Source organism: Syngnathus acus, chromosome 2 (assembly GCF_901709675.1).
Source record: "Syngnathus acus chromosome 2, fSynAcu1.2, whole genome shotgun sequence".
NCBI classification, from domain to species: Eukaryota; Metazoa; Chordata; class Actinopteri; order Syngnathiformes; family Syngnathidae; genus Syngnathus; species Syngnathus acus.
Window position 1 is genome coordinate 7,138,006 of NC_051088.1, and position 18,185 is coordinate 7,156,190.

An 18,185-nucleotide genomic window follows, 5' to 3' on the forward strand; every position below is an offset into this window, starting at 1 on the left:
TGAACGACAAGACCAAACAAAACATGTTGGAACATACTGTACTCAAACAAAACGCTATTTAGCCCAAACAAAAATATCCCACTTTGTACATTCACAAAATCCTGAAAATGTGTATACTTACCATTGCCACCAATGACTTGCAGGACAGGGTACTTCTCTTTGATATATTTGATCATGTTGATTTGGAATATTGAGTTACCCTGAGAAGAATCCTGTAAGTGGAAGATTCATTCATCATTCATTATTTACCCCCAAAAAATTATTTTGGGAAAACACTGCAAAAAATCTAACCACGTTCATCACATTATTATCACACACAGCAACAAACATCAACAACATAGAACGAGGGTCTCCTATATTTACTGCACTTATCAAAGCAGGGCTGGGCAAGGAATAGGGACCCAATTTATCAATGAGGACGTTAAGGGTAGCAAGAAAATATACAACTGCTAAAATTTGGAGACACTAAAGTAAAAATAATACTAGGGCTGCATCCGTCAATAATAGAGATGACTAAGTGCAATGACAGGTTTCCCTGTTCTGCAAAATATTGAACAAAGGAAATAATACATCAGAGAACCAGAGTGCCCCTAAATCAGGGGTGTCAAACTCATTTTTTTCGCGGGCCGCATTGTAGTCATAGCTTCTTTCGGAGGGCCATTATGACTGTCAACCCAAATAAATGTATGAGCACCTCATATTATATACAGTAAAATCTACAAAACAAACTAACAAATAACTTGTTTTCAAATCAGACGAGCAAAAACTGGTCAAATATTTAAAAAATATATATATTAAAAGTGAAGACAATTTGCAATTCTAGTAATGACACGAATTTGATGCACAATTTATCTTCGCGGGCCACATAAAATGATGTGGCGGGCCGTATCTGGCCCCCGGGCCTTGAGTTTGACACCTGTGCCCTAAATGGTGGCCCTAAAATTTGAGACAGTGCAAGTCAATTTTTCAAGTAGCTACTCAATCTAAATTGACTGTGTTTGTTTTGTCAATTCTTGAATTTTGTTGCTGCTAATAAACATCTGCTCCACAACACATCAGTACATTTAAGTGAGAATGAGTGGAAATGAGAATATTGACTTTGCACATCGGTTCCCCCTAAAATTTCAGGTTAGGACGCCATTGTGCTCCTAGTTAGTCTGCAGCCCAGAACATGACAGAAACTTGATGTACTAGCCAGTCCTCTGCATAGTTGGAACCAAAGCTGAAAAAGGACCTGAAATCGGAGCGGTTTTTGCTACAAAAAATGCATTCAGAGCAAGTGGGACCGTGCCACGCGTGCTTTAAGCGTCTTCATCCTTACCAGTACAATCACGTCCACGCCGCTCTGCACCAACAGATCAAGGCGGTATTTGTCATCATTATGTGTGCCGATGGCTGCACCACATAGCAGCTGTTTTCTAGAGTCTTTGGAGGCCAGAGGGAAGTCTCTGTTTTTCTTAAGGTCAGTTCGGGCAATGATGGACACCAGGCAGCCGTCTTCATTAACGATGGGAAGTTTGCCTGGAAAAGAAACTCGGGATTAGTTGCTTGTACTTTCTAATTGAAAACAAAAGGGTGGCAAAGTTTTCATTGGTTCAGTCAAGACAACCATGGCCGACCACTGAACTGTTTTGTGCTTATAACGCTTCTCTGGCAAAGTTTATGTTAACTACGCGGCTCATGTGTCCATTATTGGTCTTGCAAAGTGGACTTGTCACAGGGGTATTTGAGGACAAGACTTCTATCTGTATGTAAAATGTAAGGTGAATAAACACCACCAAAAGTCTTGTCTTTACCTTTCTTACTCCGTTGCAGGATTTCATTGGCTTCTTTCAGTGTCACGCCAGCAAGAGCAATAACGAGATCCTTTGTCATAACCTGTCAAGGACACACACACACAATCAACTACGCACATTGCCAAAAAGCTACAATTCATTTGACTTGCCAAAAAGCTACAATTTTGTCTCAGCCTTTAAGAATATTGTCTTAGAAGCTGTGCGACTTGTCAATTTGCATTTTTGTCAAATTCCAGTCTGTCTTTTGTTGTTTTTCTCCCTTTAATGGAATGATACCAACAATTTGTCCATGTGTAAACTTTACCCAAACGCAATCAGCTTATCCCATCTTCTGTATTAGTTAAATATCAGGCACCTTACTGAGAGGCAGGTTGTGTTCCTCCGCCTTGAGAAAATCGATGTCCCTCGAAGAGATGATGCCAACCAGTTTGCTCCCCATTTTGCCGTCATCAGTGATGGGAATACCGCAGAAGCCGTGGCGGGCCTTGGCCTGGAAGACATCGCACACCAAGTGCTGAGGGCTCATCACCACCGGGTCTGTGATGAAGCCTTGCTCGTACCTCTGCGGGAAGGAGAAAAAACATGTATGGATAAATAATCAACAGTGGAATTGATAAAATTCTACAGTGAGGTGAGCAGACTTTGAGAGAAGAATTTCAAGGTACCAAGGTAGAAATCAGCCAGCATTCCATACCTTGACTTTCCGGACTTCATTGGCCTGGAATTCTGGTGTACAGTTGTGGTGGATGAAGCCGATGCCACCTGTTAGCTTGGATAAGAGCATACAACTTCATGGAGATGATACAAATTTGATGGCTCATACATATGTCACCTCCCAAATTTGGTATATTTACAGGCGATGCAACACAAAAGCTGTGATGGTGTAGGTCAGTGCACTGCACTGTAAGTACTTGTACGAGTGTGAGGGTGTTTGGCTTACTGCCATAGCGATGGCCATGCTGGCCTCAGTGACTGTGTCCATGGGGGTCGACACAAAGGGAGTTTTCATTGTGATTTGTTTGGTAAGCGATGAGGTCAGGTCCTGGTGACAGAAGGAGAATTGACAATAGCAATCATCAAAACAGGCAATCACAGGATTTGGACAATTTTAAGTTAAACAATGGCTTTCGACCAGGGATTGTCAATCAGTGGTCGGCGGACCTTTAGCGGTCTATGGCGGTATTGCAAGTGTTCCGCAAAATTGGAAATGGAAAATAACAAATAAAGAATTGATTTCTTATTTAAACTTGATTTATTTTCCAGCTAATTTTGTGAATCATTTACCCATCCAAATGATGTCAAATGTAGCTGAGATTCCCCAAATAGTCATACAGATTTAATACAAATAACTAGTAATATGAAAATTTATAGTAATAATAATTGACTTGCCAATTAATTTTGACATCCACCTCTTGCCCAAAGCCACTTGGGACAGGCTCCAGTTCTCCCGTAAACCATTTAAAAGAGCAAAATAGAAAATGGATGGACTGTTTGAATGTCCGGCCGTCACTTAAATCCAAGATAAATTATTGATAACTGTACGAGTGCCCCAATTTACAAGTTAGGAGCTGTAGCTTGGTCAGTTTTAGTTTGTATTGTGCTTTATGTGGCGAGCCTTGTGATGCACTTTCAGATGATTGAACAGGACAAACAATCAAACAAACCAATAGAAACTGAAAACACTGGCTAATAGCTATAGCGATTAATCAACAACCAATTGCTCGAGTAACGATAAAAATTGTGCTTATCAATTAATTGTTTAGAGACATTGTTTAATTTTAATTGTCTAAATCCCCAGAATTAGTCTCACAACAGCAAAGGAAAATCCATACAAGCAGAGTGATTACATTTGTGTTTATCCCAAATAAGACATCTGCAAACATGGTCAGTGCACCTCTCAACCATTTACAGTAATCCTTTGCTACATCGCGATTAATTTATCGCAGTTTCAGTACATTGCGGACTTTCTGTACAAAGAGAAGTATTTCATGTAAAATACAATTGGTGTATTGGAAGACGATCACATTGCATACTGTCACAAGCCTGCTAAATAAAATGAACTGCGCGGGACCATACACAGTTTAGCTCCAGTTTGGAATGAATCATTCGTGAGAAGTCTCAGTGAGGGAATATTGGTAATCCTGCACTCCCTCTCCAAACATCATCTCATACTCCGCTCACTGCAGTTTAATATCACCACATTTGCATTAATCTGATTTGCCGTGTTGGTAAACATGTGATGACCATCCATCCCGACTCACCACTTGATCTGCCGTGAAGTCAATGTAGCCCGGCAGAATGAGGAAGTCGCTGAAAATGAGAAAACAAGGAATTTTAAATTGCTTGCTTTGCTTTATCTTTTGACAGACAACATTAACCAATTACTGGTCACCAGGTAATCGCTGTATCCATCCATTTGCTGCACAGCTCATACTCACTAGTTTCATTTAGTCATATTATGCCGTAGTTAACTTACCTAACAGTTAGGAATATTAAATTGTAACTCAGTCAAAACATTGAGTGCAGCATTAAGAAATTCAAATAACCTATGACAGCTGGAGCGTGGAACTAATTTATTCTAAACCCTTTCCGGCTTGGATGGAAGGAAACATCCACAGCCAATGTGTCTTCTTTTAAAGCATGTGGGCCCACGTGCAATAGCAATGATGGCTGATGACAGCAAGACTAAAAACAGAAATGGTGCCCAAGACAGCATGTTGAAGCTTGTGACTGTGTTTTATACGTATTTTCATTCATACTGATCGACATAGGCGGAAAACAAACAGTAGAGTGCAATTGGTTGACATACTGAAATCCATCAATTGTGCCTTGACAAGTGAACAGTTGTTTACCATTCAAATCAATGCAATTGTGCCATACTCGTCAACTTTAAGAGGTCAAAGATATAAATGTGAACATCTCGTCAGCATGCACCACTTCTATTTTACCCGCGGTGCTAAAATGGCCGGAGACTAAATATAACCAGCCTCTGGTCCGATAAACCCTCTTGACTACCAGTTCAAATTCGTCCTGACGAGAGAGTAATTCTCACGAGCGGAAAGAATTTGAACTCATCGGTTGTACAATTGAGAGTTTGATGGGAAAATAAAGCCTGCTGCATGACATCACCTGAGAATTCAGCAAATCGCCAACAGATGCCCTCCTTTATGTCTTTTTTTTGGTATGCCACCACAAGAGTACCCATAATTGCAAAGAGAAAAAAACCCTGACGATGATCATAAAACCAGCAGTTCACTTAACTGTCATCCAAGTGTTACAGTACGATTATTAGTATCAAATCAATATTCCTTATTTAAATGAAATGATAATCTGACCACCTACGTTTGTGAATTTCTAGTGAAGATCAATAGCACTTTATTGTAAAATATAAAAATAATAATGAATCATAATGAAGGAAAATGCAAAGAAATCAACTGCAGTATCTGTGTTTCTTTGAGTGAGTGAAAGCTGGAGCTCTGACAGCATTCAAATTACAGGTTGCGAAAAAGCAAACAAGAAAAAATTGCAGATTAGTTCCTGATAAGGGGAATTTGGATATGACACAGAATGGGATGAGGTTGGCGACTTCGAAGAACACTCCATGCTCGAGCCCTGGCCTAAACAACATCGAAACACATTTAGGATGAACCGCAACGAAACATGAGACGCATGACCTCAAATGCCCGACAACGAGTTGCATTTATTGCATTGTGATCCCCAAATAACAGGGGTAATGTATATAGGAGATACAACATCAAATATTCTGATTAATGCCCAATGAGTGCTGCTACGATCTTCTGACAGTCAAATGAAAATGAACTATTGGAGGCAGGTCAGGGGTCTACCACCCACCGGGGTCTATCTAACATGAGCGTGACAAGGCGAACTTACTTGTATGTGAGTCCTTCACCTTTGTTTACCAACTGCTGGCCGGTCAGTCCGTCCTCTGGGACATTATCGCCGGTTTGTCCGCCAACAAGGTATTCTGCCATGACATCCAATGACACCTTCACGGCTCTATGCACTTGTGAATTGCGAAATAAAAAAATAGCGACGCTATGTACACAGAGACCGCGTGGGTAAAGACCAAGAACTTTATTCTTGACCTCCCTTTTCAGTGAGCGCGGTCCAAGTGTCAAAGCAGCTTCGAATGGACGTCAAACTAGCTGTCCAAGCCCACTCGAACATCGCGAGTCACCATGTGCTCCCTGCGACCGCATGTAATGACGTCACGTCCGCTCGCACCCCACACTGAACGGAAGACATTTCTATAGACAGGACCATTCGCGGGAGATCATGAAGAGATCCGGGTGGTTCACAATTTTCAGCTTGTACATATTTAGAATTATGCAAAGAAAACAAACAAAAAAAATACAATATTCGTGGTACTCCAAATGGTCACTCGTGATTAGTTTCTGTGAAAAAGTATGTAGTAATGTCTTTTAATGATCACAAAAACCCAACACCCCACAGGTCATACTTTGCCTGCAGCTAACGAGAGACCAATCTTTCTTTTACACTGGACATTACATTGAAACCAGCAACTGAATCATATGTGCAAGTTCATTTTCTGCACTGTCATTTCAAATAATGTCTCGTTCTTATATTATAAAGGGATATTTTTTATAAAATCATATTAGTTGAAAAAAAATTGAAAAATGCGCAACTAATCGGGATTAGTATCAGAATCTGCAGATGTTCCTCATAGATGGTTGGTATCGGCGAAACCTGATTTGAACACCCATAGCTTATTTTACAAATATTTTGATCATTTACGATGAAACAATTGCTGAAGAAAGATTTTCACGGAAAAAGTGCAAAAAACATTACAGGACACTTGATAAAATGTTCAGTGTACTGGATCAAAGAATGGCGCAGGTCCTAAATTAATACAGAAAAAAATGTGAAAGGTGATACGGGCTTCAGAGACTTTGTTTGAACTGTGCATGACATGTAAGCATTGCAATTAATACACAAGACAAGGTTTCAGTTTTAAAAACTCTCTCAGTAATTCTATTTTCTGTATTAATGTACAACTGTTGAAAATTACAGCACTTTTTGGAAGCTTTTTCTTTATTCTTTTTTTTTTAACCATCTATCAACAGCCATTTTTATCCAGAAGAAATGTGAACAATGTGAGCAAGGAAGAGAGGAGGAAAACCAAAGCCCCAAAATGATGAAATGGTGGTGATCAACACAAGAGAGGAGAGCATCCAAATGAGGGGAAAGGAGTACAATAAATGTTTGGCAGACTGAATGCCTCATGTGTGTTGTTGTACTAAGTGAAATGAAAACTACTACACCTATGATCTGCCATGAGCAGTTAACGGCGTGCAGACTCTATGCCGTGTTATCTTTGAACTTGTTCACAGAGTCAATTAAGGATTTTATCCACCTGAGAACGGTGAAGCAGATGTGCTGAATCGATTCCACAGGATAAAGTTAAAGATTGTATATTTGCAAGTCAGGCAATCATAATGGATTAAAAAGAACTCTTTTCTTGTGAGCATTTATATTCTGGTGCTTTTTATAACACGGTATGTGAGATATTATTTTGTTTTCAAACTTTCGTGGCAGGCCGGATCAAGGGGCACATTCTTTGTAGGTTGCCCACCCTGTTTCAAGTAATATTAGCAGAGAGCATCTAAGGATCAATTTATTTTTCCAAGATCATAACAACCAGCAACTTTTTTTCTGGCATTTGTGGTCAAAGTATTTTATGTTTGGCAATGACAAAAATCACATGTAAAGTGTGTTGATTGTGGCCCAGAAATTCCCCAAAACAAAACAACACACATTCATCTGCATTATGTTCTGTATGTGAACAATGTACCATGCAAATTAAAATGCTACATTTTGCCCAAGTTATGTAAGAAGGATACAGATGGTTTGGATTACTTGTAAATTAAATTAGCCAACTAAATGAAAACACAAATACATGTCATATGTAAATGTGTGCGATACAACTGCCACAAAGTGTCGACTAGGCTTTATGGTCTCAGCACTAGTAGTAACACCTTTGTTGACAAAAATTACAAACTGATTTGACCTTTCTATTTTTTTTTTTTAAATTATTCTATCTTTTTGTGTGTCTGGGACCAGTATGATGCTAGACATTAACGGTATTTGAGACACACATCTGAATCTAACGGTGTGCTCTGATCAAGATGTTTAACTTGGGTGATGGTGTTAAAGCCGAAACATGGTGATAGACCATGAGAGGAGGGTGGGGCAAGAGATACAATCGTGCCATTTCATGACTTTGCAGCATTTTAGGAGTGAGATAAGGAAGAGAGAAAGACAGAATGTGACAAAGCAAATGAGCGTTGTTGATAAGGAAAAAGGACACTGGACTTCAGCCCGGGTGTGGTCACTGAAGGAAGCAAACGTTAAGTGGGGCAAGTAACAGCGGGAAGGTAGGAAAGAAGAAAGGACGGACAAAAGAGATGCTGGTGCTCCGCAGTCTCAATGGCGCTTCAGGTGTCGTGGAAATCCTTCAGCAGCGTGCGTCGCCTTTGCTCAGCAATGTGCATCTGATTCTCCAGCTCCTGTTTACACGGAGAAAAGGAAGCTTGAAACTTTCCCTAAGTTGCATTTACACAACACGCCTCAAGTTGCAGTGGTACTTTGACTTACAAGTTGAGTTTGTTCCACTCCAAAGCTTGTATAGATTTCTTCCTCATTTTCAATTTTGCCAATGAAAATCAAAAGAAACGCAACTAATTCATTTTGCTCCCCACCCCAAAAAAACTATCACCTTTGTTGTTTCATGTTTTTGACAAATACCACTGTCTTGCATTAAAATATAAAGAAAATAAAAATAAATATAGTGTAATTACTACACACTGGGGGAAAAAAAAAAAAAGTCACAAAAACAAAATGTAGTTGATTTGTGCCTTTAAGGGGCAGGGCCTAGTGAGTGAAGTTGGGAACTTGCCTTGGCTGCCTGTGTCTGGGAGTGATTTTTGGCTGAATGTAGCGCTTTGCCAACTTCTCATTTTGTGTGTGTGTGTAACTGAGCGTGACTAAGATTCTCCTTGTTTTTCTCACTTCTATTGAGCAGCTACCGATCAAAAGGTTGCCGTAACTCAAATTTTGTCTTGGAGGAAAAAAAACAAGCCGGGGCACTCGTATGTCAAGGTACCACTGTGTACTACAGTAATTCTGACTAAATACAGCACTGTACTGAAATAAATACTAAATAAGTAATCAACTCTATATGTGTTTTTCTTTTTAAGAATATGACATCACCAAACATGCATCCCAGTGTTTCACTGCATGCAGTACACTATCTTTATATATTTTTATCTAGGCGCTTTCATTAACACCAGAATGCCACATTTCATTCGTGACTCGCAATAGTTTTGAGAGGGAGTCTTACCCCTCTGTCGCTGGCACTGAGATCGACCTCGCCTCCCACCACTGCCCTCTCGTAGCTGTCCACCCGCTCCACTTTCCACGACAAGTTCTCAATCTCCGCCTCCAGCTGGGCCTGCTGGTACTCAAACTGCAGCAAAGAAAACCAACATCAACACGCACTCAAGCTTTTATCTCTCTTCTCTCCATTTGCCCCCTCTCAAAACACATCTGAGTAGGCGCATATTATTGTTGTCTTGTCATCTCATTTTTTTTTTCCAAACAAAAGAGAGTGAAGTTGATGAATCAATCAGGCAATAAGACAGTTTCTCACCAGTTTTTTGCGTGGGCCAGACATGTAATAGGCATAAGGATACGTATACTGCAGTGTGTAGCGACACTGGAAGCAAAGAAACAACACAGAAGAGGCATCAGTGAAACACAGAAATTGTCAATTAAAAAGATTCTCTGCACCCTACTGTTGCAAACAGACTCATGCCTGACTTGTTTCTGCAAGCACAGGGCACAATTTTGAACAGTAATGTTCGCACAGACGCAAGAACTAACACAACATGAGAAGTGTTCTGTTCTGACTGTTTCATTCTTATGACAAAGTATCACTTATTTTATTACCATCTTAGGAGTCTCGCTTACTGCACTTCCGATTTATTTTTAAATCAAATTTGCTCAATACGTCATGGAACATACCAATTTGTACATCTGGCACAAAAATCGAAAAACAAACCAAGCAACCAAAACACCTAAATCCCAAGGAAGGAAAAACTACCTTCGCTAGAAGCTTTGCAGCATTATGAAGGTACTGCCAGTCAATCCAGGTTCCAAGGTTGTTCATCACTCTCTCCTGGATCTTCTCCTGGATCCTTTGATACGTCTGAGCCTCCAGCTGTAGAGACTTGTTATGGTTCTCCCACTGGTGCAGGAAACACACAGAAAATATATACATGTATGCAGACCCCAACATATGCAACGGAAAATCTTCATCATCATCATCATCATCAAAGGCAAGGAATTGTTTTCTCTTTTTTTATTCCTGTACTGTTTCATTCTATTACTGTTCCGAAATACGACAAAATTCGGTTAACATCGCCGCACAGGAACGGAACGACATCGTAAACCGAGGACCCCCTGTATTAGTAATTATTCAAAGACCAAAATACGCTCGCTCACCGTCATGTTGCTTACTCACCCTCTCAAAGTAGAAGAGATATTTCTTGAGAGCCTCTCTGGCTTGAGCCTGCTGGCTCTGGTTGACTATATCGGGGTTTTCTTTGTAGCGACTGCACTCGTAGTATTCACTGCCATGTGTCTTCCAGTCACCCAGACACATCCAGCAGAAGTCTGAAAATAAAAAGTTAAAATCATTCATTCAACAGTTTTCAGCCTTGTTTTGAGCGAACACCTAAATGGTTAGATTACTAATTATTGCTACTACTTATTATTTGGGCAGACACAGTTCATTTCGTTTTTGCTAGGTCAGCAGCTATGGCTGTATCATGGCCAATACAGACAGAAAAAGAAAACCAATCAAATGACGTTTAGACCAACCACCAAAAATATAAATAGACTAAATACGTTTTTTTAACGTCAAGACATGCTAAAAAGTTCAAAACCATTAAAGGTGGGACTTTATTAAAGATATCTACAATAGTATCGTTTTCAAAAAACAGTTCAAACATTTTTTTGACCAATTACATGCATGCTTCATTGTATAAATCACTGTTCATATGCAATCAGGGCAATTAGACTGACTCTTATTTTATGCGCAGTTCAAAGTCCTGCAGAAATACTTTAGACTTGTTTAAAATTTTGTCTGGACAGGACATTCCATGTATTGATTGAATCTCGAACTTACCATGCTTGCACTTGGAGCATTGCTGGAATAAACAAACAAGATATTTTTGTCAAAGCAAGCAAACAATAACAATTGTAACTAAGCCTATAAAGACTACATTGTACAAATATTAAAGATTCTGTGCAAAAATTAAGTGTTGCAGACTCAAATAGAAGAGACTACAAACGATATACTGTAACTGCATTGACTTTTCTGCTGTTACTTACCATGTGATTGCACCCTCCATTCTTCTCAATGCATATATTGCACTTTGGACACTGAAACATGACAGAGTTGTTTCATATTTCAATCTTTTTCGAAAGTTCAAAGTTAAGACAGAAACCATGAGGCGGCGCATACATCTTTAGTGTGTGCACTGATATAGTTGGCCGTCTCTGAGTCGTCTGCACATTTTGTGAGCCATTTCCTGATGGTTGCGCAGTCGGTGGGTGCGTGGTACATCTGACGGCATTTAAAACTAACAATGAGAAATGATAAAAGAGAGAATTTCAACATGAAACTTCAATTGCATACAATTGGCATTTGAATGTTATTATTGAACCTCTTTGGCTAAACTACCTGTCATTAAAGAAGTACACGGACCACGCACAATCATGAAGTGCTTCAATGCAGACCATTACAGAACCATTAATGCGTGCAAAACTGCATAAACCAATGCGGTTAATTTGACATATAGAACTTTACAATTAGGAATTTAAATTTGTATTTATTTGTTCTGTATGTTTGTGTACGCATGTGTGTGTTGTGGACCTACCAGAAGACCTCACTGCATCGACTACACTGCACCCTGCGCGCACGTGGCTCCTGCACCTTAATGACGATGGGGCAGTCTGCACCCGGACACAGTTGCAATTGGAAGTGACTCTGCAGTCAGAGAGATGTCAGGTAAAGCTGAGCAGAATGTTAACAAGGGAATGACATACACTTGAACATGGACCAGATTGGAACTGGAAGGTACCTAAACTATTAGAATTCCAGTTGCCTGATTTAATGCTTTCAGTTTCAAGTTAAAGCAAATCTTGTTTATTTCATTTCAAATCAATTGGTGTTTAAAGCCAAAAAAGCAGAGAATTGTGTCGCTGTCCCAATATTTAGGGATCTGACTGTAGATTAAGGAAGAAGAAGCAAACCCTCACCTCTACGTAGTCTCTGAAGAGGTAGCGTCTATACTTATCCTTCAGCTCCTCTCCTGGCAGTAGAGGCAGGACAAAATCTTCTGGCATTTGCAGGGAGCAATCCTGAGCCATGCACGAGACGCCTGGAAAGACACAAGCGCGACCCCGCACACATAGGAGCTGATTTCCCATATCGGCCTTAGTGTGTGCTACCAATTGCACTTAACCACAGAAAGATTCCACGAGGTCGCTACACATTGTGTACTGACAGTTGGCCGTTCACCTACTGTATCGCATTGAGGCTTCACGTACAATATGTTGTACTATATACATTTTTTTACTCAATAACTTGGAGCACATTAGCGTTTGGTATCTTGCTCGAGGACACATAGACATGGTCAAAAGGGTCATCGTTGTATCAAATGACCACAACTGTAACGATAAGTACACACATGCACAGAATTTTGACTTACCCACTCCTATACCATCTTTGACCAGTACAGTGCAGTGCTGCTCCCAACAAGCTTTGCAGAAGGAGTGCTGGCAGGGCAGCGCCAGCAGGGAGTCTCTCCGTACAAGCTGGAGACACACGCCACACTGCAGGGACTGAGGGGCCTGAAACACACAAATTCAATTCCAGTTCAAATAAAATTGCCCCAATGTGAATACATTTACAAATACAGTCTAAATCATGAACTACACAAACGCACATTGCACTGGTCTGCTTGCAATGTGTTTGTTTCATGTAAAGGAGCAACACAAAACGGATGTAGATGGCCTTGCATACATTTTACATGAATACAACTAACCAAATATGAACAGGCTAAAGATATGACAGGAGGACATGAAAACAGCTTGTGACATCTGGCCTAAAAGTGAACAAAAGTCTCATACGAGCATTACTGGAACTTTCATTAGACGTACTCGTTGAGACAAAAACTTGACGGTTGTTGTGTAATACTAAAGTGATTGCCTATTTTGTTTGTTACTCACAATGACCGCTCTGGAAGTACTGCTAGGCTGAACCAGAGCATCTGACAACACCAGGGACAAACTGGACTTATTCCTGCGTACAAGTGGAAAAACACAAACTCAAATGAGAATGGAAAAGGTTAAAATTGTGGAGGACAAACCAATAACAGTATTCTTGCAACACCTTTCCAAAGTCTGATTTAAGCATTTTCAAAGTGTTGCAGCACTTAATAGCTGTGGTTCCAAGGTCAGTTTTTATCGTATGAAAACTTTTTCCCCATGAGTTGCGATTTCAGTCTTTATAAATTTCTTGGATGATAATACTAAATTTCTGAAAACCACCAATCCATTTTATATAGCGCTTTTCAATAAGGTCACGGATGAGCTGGAACCCATCTCAGATGTCTTGGGAAAGAAGCATACACCCTAGACTTGATGATACACACTCACATCTAAAGGATAATTCCGTCTTCAATGAATCTGAGTGAAGCCTGAGTACCTGATGAATAACCACAGAAGATGCTCCCAACATCTTCACTGTGAGGGAGACATTATAAATATTTGGTATGTGCTGCCCTTGTAAACGGAAAATTTGAGTTGGAACAGTTCACAAAACCCAAAGTAGACTCTTTGAAAAATCAATTATGTCTTGTAGTTAAAAGTGTATATTGAGTGTTATTTTGGATTTTTTGTAAAGCGCTTTGTTACGGCGAAAGCAGTTGTGAAAGCGCTACAGAAACAAAGCTCTATTTTATTATTGCACTGTATTACTATTATTATTTAAATGATTGTTTTTCTGTCTATTCCAGTGGCATGTCACGCGGCAGGCATAACAACTTGTCTTTACTTGGATGGCAAAAGGCAGCGTTTGTTGCCTTTTATACAGCAGAAGTCATCATGGTTTCCAATGTTGGGAAAACAAAAAAACAGACTGGAATAACTCTGCAAGATAACAAAAAGGGGGGAAAATACCTGTCCAGTATTTGTGAGACCTGCCAGTGAAAATGCACGAGGATCAGCTTTGCAACAGCCGGTAAAACCTGAAAAGAGGAGGCGAAATCAAGAGAGAGAGAGAGCGAGAGAGAGAGAGAGAAGACTAGTTTTATTTTCCTGAACATGAGATGAGGCAGGAACACAACATGACGACCTGTATTACAAGCCAAACTAGTAACAGACCCCCGATGATAATACACTGTTGACATTTTTCTCTGGTACGCATTGACAGTTGATTTGTTTTCTAATAAACCAGAAGCAGAGTGTAGGTCAAAACAATTTAGATCTGATCCTAAATCTACCCTTCTTATTTACTAGGGCGCATCTGTACTAAACAAACAACAACCCACACAACTCTTACTTGTTTGGCAACTTACTGTGTGCACTCCAAACGAGATAAGGCGTAAATAAAGCCATTGTGTAAGGTACAGGATGTTGTCAAAAACAAGACAGCGCAACAAACCTGTTGAATCATTTGAATAAGTGATGAAGTGGATGCATGAAAATAGATGTGGTGTTTGCACAGCCTGCCCAGCGTTTAACCTCTACCAAGTTGCCAGTCAGCCATCAGAGCAAAGCAGCAAGTGTCATCTTTTCGTCATGCACATACAAGTGGAAATTATGTTAATTTCTTACGTAGAATCATAAGTTTTCTTTTGACATTTTGCGGGAATGTTCGATACCAATGTTTTTCAGACCGGTACCAGTACAAGTACTCAACTCTTTAGTAACCATTGATACTTATAACAAGACCTGATACTAATAATAATTTTGATACACAAATATTCCCCTCAAAAAACGATGACTGATCATGATAAACAAAGACCTATATGTCCCAACACAGCATTCTTCCTTAAAATTGCATGTAATTATTAGTAACTATTCTTATTTTCATGAGTACCGATACCTTGAAATAAGGCTGGTATTGGCACAGATACCGATAACGTTACTCACCCATCCCTAATTTTAAGGAATTTTCATTATTCCTGAGGGGTCCATTTTTAGTAGTTCATACATACTGTGTTATTTTACATTGTTCTATATTTGTTCCTACTGTTAAATAAAAATGCTTCAAATGATTGAAAAAAATATTTTTCACATTGTTTTGTTCATATTGTGCTTATGTTAATAAAAATGAACTATTCTGCAGTTATTTTGTTTTCCATAGCAATGCTTTAAAACAGGCCATTTAAAAGCAATGTAGTGACTTTAACAATGAACAAAAAGCATGTACCTATCAAAACTGGTTTGTGATGCACAAAAGTTAGGGATCACTGCCCATTGGAAAATGTGTGGCATTGTAGCAACGACTTGATTCACAACTCTACTGAGTTTTTGTGGTATAAAAAAAAAGTAGGCGTTACAAGGATGCAAAGCAGAACTGGCCCACCTTCAGCGCAGCAGCAACAATGTTGACCTCCTCACTCAAAACCCGTTGACTCTCCTTGTATGTGAGACAAGTGAACTGATACTCCTCAGGATCAAAAGAGTCAGCTCCCTGTTGCTCCACATCGCCGGCCACGCCGTCGTAGTAGGTTTCGATATCCCCTTGATCCTCCTCTTCCCCTCCGTCCTCCTCATCCTCCTCTTCTTCTTCAGAGTTCACCCCAAAGTCTTCCTCATTGCTGTCAGACGCCTGGCTGTTCATGTCCACAGACATCCAGTCGACAGAATCAACCACCCAGACAGGTAGACTGTACGCCTACCTGTCGGATCTCTGTGGCTCTGATTAGCTAGAATGGCTTGTATAAGCTCCACCTCTCCGTCACTGTCCAGAGACAACCTGACGTCCGGAATGTCTGAGCCGCGAGGATTGCGCGCTCAGCAGCAGCGGAAGAAACAGAAGAAGTCACACTCGCCGTCACTCATTTGGAAGGCTGATCCAAGAAAACAGAGTGGGCAGAGAGTGAGTCAAATGGGAAATCAATGAGAGTACTGTGAAATGGAAAATACAATACAGTACGGTCAACCTCCCCGCCTTTTCACAAATTTACACGTTTGCGTTCATTCAGGGGTACGTCGATGCCCACTATATGGTAACAATTGCCAAACTAACAGGAAAGTACTGGCTGGTGTTGACAAGAAACATTGAATCTTCAATGAATGTTCCAACTATCATCGAGTTGTTATGTTGGTGATGTACTATTTTGAAGTTGTGTCATGTTAACCAGGATGCAGGATAAAGGATGACGTGTTGAGCCTTCGTGGTTGAGCTTTAGAGGATTAGTTGAAAGATGCTTTAGCTTTTAAGGGGATATAAGGAAGACACACCTGTGGACTCCCTCAGCAGGGGAAAAAAAGCACGAGACAAACAGTGTAGCTGGACTATCATAACGCATTATACACTTATCGGTGAGCCCACATTCGGTACAGGGTTAGATTTATGGCTGCATGAGATCTGTCACAAATGCTGCACATGTGTAATACTTCACGACTAATGCAGTGTGTAGACCTGCCTTTCATCATTCAGCTATAGGCTTCAACAAACTGCAACCCAACATAGTTTGCAGTGGTGTAACACGCAAAGGTCATTTTCAACAAAATACAAAGGCACCTATAAAACGGAAGATGTTTTGAGGTTTGAGATTGCACAAGACTTCTCGTGAGATGATCTTACTCAGTTCAGCCACTATAAAGGGTTTAACTGTGCATGTGTATTCTTTTACCTGTGTACCTGATGTTTTACATTAGAGGTGAGCTTTTTTGCAGTTTGTGAAAGTTAATATTAAAAAGTGTAGCCCAGTGACACAGGAGAATGGCCACTTTACTGAATCTGAAGTTCAAAAGTGCAATAGTGAATTTAATTTTTTTAAAATACTTTTTAGACAAAGGATCAGTATCAAAAACCTACCCGGAACGTGTCGACAGGAGCCAAAACGAACCTGCCAGGCGTTCCTGGTGTCAGCCAGGCAACAGCTAAACGCTCCTGGTCCAGGCTAAAAATAGTCTCTTTAAACTGGGTGACACACATCTTGCTAAGCTAATGTATCACATCGAGTCAGCACGGTTTCATAATACGTGGTGGTGGTGGTGTTTTGTAATGCACTAGACGAGATAAAACAAGTATGCCATACTTTGAATTCACATAACATCGACATTTACCTCCTTTGTTTGGCGAATCGTGTGCGTTAGAGCCACAAAGGTGCTGTCCGGCTATCGACTAGCCAATTTGAGTTAGCCAGATTAGCCTTGAAACATTTAGATTGAGTCATAAAACGACACAAAGCTAACATCATTGGGTTGACGAGGTTTAAAGGATTCATTGAAAAGAAACGATCAAAAGTTAAACAAGTTCATTTTATACGAGTTTACCACATGAGTTAAGATATGAATGCAACTGCTAGCTCCCCGTTAGCATTTGATGGTTGTGAAACGCCTCTTGCCCACACCAAACCCGTGGATTGGGATGTAAACAAGGCCGTCAGCAACTCGAGAGACTCGAAACACAATTAACCACAGATGTATCAAATAATTCTACATAACTCAAGACATTTTTACCTTTCAGGGCGACGCCGGTGCCGTCCACTGTGACATATAAAAGTGTGTTTTAGACTACAAAGCCGCTCCGTGCGTTCGCTGGTAGGCGGACGATGTGGTGCGTTCTTGAACAGAAACTGACTCGGAATTTCCAAGTTCCCAGTCAAGGTAAAAGGAAAAGGGGACCTGACACATTCTACGACACAAATAGTCAAAAATATATATTTATACATATTCAACCTGCACTTGTGTTTTGATAAGTTCGAAATTGTAAAATAAGAGTGCTGTGTAAAACTATCTTTTTCATTGAAACTGGATTTCTATTATTCTACTTCCATGATCACATCATTTTTGCTATTCAAGTTCTATAGATTCTGCAATGGACTGGATAATTAAATTTTTAAGTTAGGTAAATACATATGTCATAAGATAGGTTTGTTATCACTGGAACCTACAGTGTGCCTCCCATGAAATAGTAATGACCGCCTCAAGCTTTCTTGTGCTTTAATACCCAGAAAATATTGTTGTGTAATTCCCCAAACATTGATTTGCAGTGACTGGTGAGGAAAATTGGCTGAAAATTGCAACTTGAATGAGCACTGT

The 18,185-nt window shown here is 40.0% G+C and overlaps 2 protein-coding genes across 2 annotated transcripts in view; both read right to left on the reverse strand.

Moving 5' to 3' along the window:
- Positions 1 to 6,046, reverse strand: part of impdh2 (IMP (inosine 5'-monophosphate) dehydrogenase 2) — a 9,832-nt gene extending 3,786 nt beyond the window's left edge. The window contains exons 1-8 of the mRNA XM_037277483.1: positions 5,688 to 6,046; positions 4,058 to 4,106; positions 2,737 to 2,838; positions 2,491 to 2,565; positions 2,152 to 2,358; positions 1,797 to 1,878; positions 1,322 to 1,521; positions 122 to 212 (exon numbers count right to left, since the gene is read on the reverse strand). Of these exons, the coding sequence (XP_037133378.1) occupies positions 122 to 212; positions 1,322 to 1,521; positions 1,797 to 1,878; positions 2,152 to 2,358; positions 2,491 to 2,565; positions 2,737 to 2,838; positions 4,058 to 4,106; positions 5,688 to 5,788 (907 nt within the window). The 5' untranslated portion in view covers positions 5,789 to 6,046. The remainder of the gene's footprint in view (positions 1 to 121; positions 213 to 1,321; positions 1,522 to 1,796; positions 1,879 to 2,151; positions 2,359 to 2,490; positions 2,566 to 2,736; positions 2,839 to 4,057; positions 4,107 to 5,687) is intronic.
- Positions 6,047 to 6,780: 734 nt separating this feature from the next.
- arih2 (ariadne homolog 2 (Drosophila)) lies at positions 6,781 to 17,718 on the reverse strand. The gene is made up of 15 exons (XM_037272246.1): positions 17,604 to 17,718; positions 15,496 to 15,982; positions 14,085 to 14,152; positions 13,134 to 13,206; positions 12,614 to 12,755; positions 12,162 to 12,283; positions 11,780 to 11,889; positions 11,365 to 11,482; positions 11,232 to 11,282; positions 11,026 to 11,047; positions 10,360 to 10,511; positions 9,940 to 10,083; positions 9,487 to 9,552; positions 9,178 to 9,303; positions 6,781 to 8,344 (listed from the first exon to the last, which is right to left on the reverse strand). Exons 2-15 carry the CDS (start codon positions 15,763 to 15,765, stop codon positions 8,273 to 8,275), a joined length of 1,536 nt encoding a protein of 511 aa, XP_037128141.1. The 5' UTR covers positions 15,766 to 15,982; positions 17,604 to 17,718; the 3' UTR covers positions 6,781 to 8,272.
- Positions 17,719 to 18,185: the final 467 nt, after the last annotated feature.

What these genes read in the sequence shown, in the direction of transcription:
- arih2 (XM_037272246.1), bottom strand. Translation starts at nt 15,765, where the DNA reads ATGTCTGTGGACATGAACAGCCAGGCGTCTGACAGCAATGAGGAAGAC. An exon ending in CGATGCAGTGAGGTCTTCTG is followed by an intron (nt 11,483 to 11,779) that starts GTAGGTCCACAA and finishes TCTCATTGTTAG; the next exon opens with TTTTAAATGCCGTCAGATGT. An exon ending in ATCTCTTCTACTTTGAGAGG is followed by an intron (nt 10,084 to 10,359) that starts GTGAGTAAGCAA and finishes TTCCTGCACCAG; the next exon opens with TGGGAGAACCATAACAAGTC.